The sequence below is a fragment of the Anneissia japonica genome, unplaced genomic scaffold (genome assembly GCF_011630105.1).
Source record: "Anneissia japonica isolate Jap-2015-1 unplaced genomic scaffold, ASM1163010v1 scaffold15269_len6556_cov144, whole genome shotgun sequence".
Classification (NCBI taxonomy): Eukaryota; Metazoa; Echinodermata; class Crinoidea; order Comatulida; family Comatulidae; genus Anneissia; species Anneissia japonica.
The window spans coordinates 1-4,620 of NW_022715650.1; the positions used below are offsets into that span (position 1 = coordinate 1).

The window sequence follows — 4,620 nt, forward strand, 5'->3', positions numbered from 1 at the left end:
GCTGTGCACTACAGCTAAACAACAGGTACTGTACGTATTATATGTTAAATAATATGTTAACTTTTTGTAGGCTAGTCATACTGAATTCACTGACTGGGCTATATGCTAAGCCTATATTAGCGTCTAGGCTAGGCCGTAACTGGCCTACAGTACCTTATTCGGAGAGGATTCAATAGAAATGTTCCACAAACCGATCTTTCCTGAAACCGAACATCGTACCGAACATCGTATTGTGAGAGTGCACTGTACATACAAATAGATTCCTGTATTTATATTTTGCGGCATAATTTCATACAGAGACAATGATTTTTCTGTATCTGTCAGTGTTACTTCATCGGTGATGGCCAGCATGATCAGCATGTCACAAATATGGTATTTGGGCCTTTCGAAGTTGGCAAGATAGTGGCTAGTGAAAGGGATTGAGGACCAGTAAAAATATTAATATTAATTTACTGGTCCACTTGGCTAGTTAAAAAAACCTTAAGGGAACCCCTGTGATAGTATGGACAGGGTTTAACACTGACTGAACAATTGGTTACAGGTAACACCAACAACTCTTGCAACATCACCTTCCACCCTCCAAGTCATCACTGTCACAGGAAATGACCTTGGTCGTGATGAAGACAACATTTTGAATATCACTGTAAACAACCAAATCTGTGACATCATCGAGGGCTCATTCAACGTCTCTAACCAAAGGTAATGTAGGATATTTCTCATTAGTATTTGAAGTTTGGCACAGTGGAAATGAGTTTCCCAACCTTCGAAAGCCAGGGTTTCAATCCTTCGCTGTTCATTTCACTTGTGTCCTTGAGTAAGGCACTTTATCTACAGTCTACCCAACTATATCAATGAGTACCAGCAAATTGCTGGGTGTAACCTGCGGTGGACCAGTATCTCACCCAGGGGATGCTACCTGAATCTGGGAATAAGCTCCAGCCCATATGAGCCCTGTGGCTCGTCAAGGATTTACTATTAGAATATACGTTGTCTTCATGAGTGAAATCTAGTTTCTTACTTATCTTATGACCCAAAACAGCTCCACTATATCAGCCTCAGGATAAGACTTAGTTATGGAAAGTAGTACCTGACACAGATTAATTTTCACCCTCTTTAAGGATTATAAAAAAAACAAACAAGCTGTAAATATTTTGACCTAAACTATGGTACTCAAACTAAAAACAGGTCCAAAATGCATACGTATCTAGGACAGGGCTCCACCCACCGTTGTCAAAACAACATTGCTGTCACACCCACGTGCATACAGACACTCTTTTAGGCAGTGTGTTGGGCTCTGCTTATAATGATAGAAATACTTATTAGAAACCCTCACTTAATTTTGATTTATATTTTTTAAATGTTAAAAGGGCTGGAGGCCTAGTTATTGAATAAATATTAAGCATAATAAGTAAATAATGAACACAGTCAAAATACAGTTCAAATCAGTTTATCCATATCACTTTTAGAATATATGTCATTCCATTGATATGTGTAATCATATGTGTGTCACTACGTGTAATTACTGACTTTATTTTCATTTGTAGTGTGAAGTGTGAGGCTCCAGCATGTAATGTGGACAGTTGTAGAGAAACTGTTGTAATGGTCAATTCAAATGCAGGTGTTAGCAGTGCATTTAAAGGATTAACGTACCAGGTAAATCATACTCCACCTTTACATCTCAATACACCTGCTGACAATGATAAACTGTAAAATTTAATATGACCATATATCTCCACATGGAGATATATGAATATTTCTATTGTGTCAGATATTGTGTATTTTAAAATGTTAATACTACTATTTCAATCCAAAATTTGGGTCATTCTGATATATACTTTAGTCGTATATATATTTTGTACCATGAAGTCAGTGTGACTTTTATATGTCCCCAAAGAATTTGTTGTTTATTGTCCCTCGGTGGTTCCTTGAAAAACAAAAAGATTACTCTCCCCCATGGTAGTAAGGCCCAAAAGAAACCTTAGCTAGGGGCCTCAGACCTCTTTGATGCCATTGGTTGGTGATTGATTGGTTAATTGATATTTGACTGCCTTTTTATTCTGTCGCAGAACCCAAGAATTACAGATTTTACACCAAAGAAAGGTATAATGTCTGGTGGTACAAATGTAAGCATTATGGGAGATTTTTTGATGACTGGTTTATCTCAGCAAGTCAAGATAGGAGATGCAAACTGTGATGTCAAAAGGTCAGTGCTAAAATTGTCAAACATCACACCATTTGTTCTAGCTAATGGCAGGATGTGATAAACAAGAGTGATATTAGTCTGTAGATATACAATAATGAAGACACGAATAGCATGTTAAGACATCATTAACTTTATTCAGCAAGCTTTTCCACTTTTGTGATTTCTTCAGATTATACATTGTCTACGGCCACACAGCAATGAAACACCTGTTCTTGTCAGATCTCTGAAGTTAAGCACTTTGTACCTGAAAAGGCACTATAGAATGCCCATTAATGATAACATTAAATTACATGCTGTTCCTGTATAATCTTTCTTTTATATTCTTACATACTAATAGAGCTACTTGTTAGAATAGACTAAAGTATGATTTAAAAGTAGGGAATGCAAAGCATGCTACTCTCAAACAACTGATAAAATTTTTTTGTTGATAATGATAATGATAATGATTAATAATGATTATTGATGATAATGGTGTTAGTGGAGGTATGGCAACGTCTGCAAGGAGTACCAGCAATGACAGTGGTGGTAGCGATGATTTTGGCCATGGCTGTGACTGATGAAGATGTTGTACAATCAAGGACTTTTAACTGTTACCAGGATAGAAAGCTGGCTGGTTTAAGCTGTCTAACTTGAATTAGCCTTATGTGCGGTATTGTTATGCAAATGAGCCAGATAAGCACAATCTGCACATGCTCAGAAAAACAAAACTTTCCTTAGCCACACCACGGCCACACTGCGTATCGGCTAGGCGTACAGCTAGGTCTAGCCGAGAATTACGGTACGGTAAAACAAAGCAAAATAAGGGTACTAATTTCACTTGGCATGCAAATCAATCATACTTACACACTTAAACACAAGCTAGTCTACCAATAAAATCACCTACAAGTTATAAGGCAAGAATGTCTACAAATTTAATTTTAAATTGATGTGATTAGGCTAGCCTAGACGCGGCCTAGGCCATGTCTAACCGCTTATAAAAATGTAGAAAAAAGACCCAATACAAATTAGAATTAAGTTATCAACTAACTAGTGCATTAAAATTATTCATATACTTACTACTTACCTATATAAAATTAAAATGTATTGCTCACAAATGCTAATATTTGGATTTTAATACGCCTTTTCCACTAATCGGTAGACATCTTGAAGTGATGACAAACAGCCTGAGTCAGTGGTGCGTAACAAACAAAAATAAGATAAGCTTGGCCTAGCTGCTATACACCTAGCCGATACGCAGTGTGGCTAAGAAAAGTTTTGTTTTTCTGAGCATGTGCAGATTGTGCTTATCTGGCTCATTTGCATAACAATACCGCACATAAGACTAATTAAGTTAGACGGCTTAAACCAGCCAGCTTCCTATCCTGGTAACAGTTAAAAGTCCTTGGTACAATATTGATAAATGTGACCATAATGAACGGGATGATGAATGGTATTAATAGAGATAAACTGTTAATTTTATTTAAATTTAATGTAATTGTTTATATTATTTGTATGTTCTACTAAAGCTCTGTCTACACTATCAAATTTTCTTTGACAATAATCTGTTGTATGCCCATATATAGTCATGATGTACCCTTATATAGTCATGTTATGCCTATATATGGTCATGATGTGATGTCATCATGACCATATTTAGGCATGTCACATGTTTTTGTCCAAAAAAATTTGATAGTCTAAACAGGGCTTTAAGCTTATTCCACAATATCTAATTTTATGTGACAAATTTGTGTAATGTGCCCATATTTGGGAATACTGATATCATATTACACACAAATATGAGCGTATCACTGTTGTTTGTCACATAACATTTAAAAGTGTGGACAAAGTTTACATTATATTCTAATTTGCTTTTTAACGTTTTCTTCCAGTGTGACTGACACAAATATTATCTGCACTACCACATCATCCAGTGTAAGCGGAGATGTGTCTCTTACAGTTTATTTTGGAAATGTGAGCAGGAATTCCTCTGAAATGTTCAGAGTCACCTCTAACCCGAATGTTACAAGGATCTCGCCCTCAAAAAGTATATGCTCGTAGGTATCAGTATACTGTTTTTTAATGCAAAGTATATCACACACCTATTCTTAACATTAGGACTGGAGTGCACTTCCACTAATAATCCCAATATTGCTGTCCAGTGTAAAATATTAAAAAGAATCCCTAAAAATTTCAAGTCAAATGTTGGAATTATTCATTAAAAGAAATGAAAAAGCTATAATTTTCCAATGAAATAGATTGGAGCATTTTTGCTCTTTTTTGCAGATTTTTCTTCCGTAAAATAAAAGAATTGACAATTTATGTGTCTATGCAAACAGTAAATGGAAAAGTGTTATTTTTACTTTTGTTATTTGTCAAGAAAACCATTTTAAGAGTGAGCAATTTGACATAAGTGCACAAAGTAACTACAGTAATTATTA

General features: G+C 35.6%; 1 protein-coding gene across 1 annotated transcript; it reads left to right on the top strand.

Moving 5' to 3' along the window:
- Positions 1 to 541: 541 nt before the first annotated feature.
- Positions 542 to 4,236, top strand: LOC117109297 (plexin-B1-like; the record flags this gene model as incomplete). The annotated part of the gene is given in 4 exon segments (XM_033251566.1): positions 542 to 699; positions 1,545 to 1,653; positions 2,067 to 2,203; positions 4,072 to 4,236. Coding segments are annotated over 4 exon segments (569 nt in total), but the record flags the coding sequence as incomplete, so codon positions are not given.
- Positions 4,237 to 4,620: the final 384 nt, after the last annotated feature.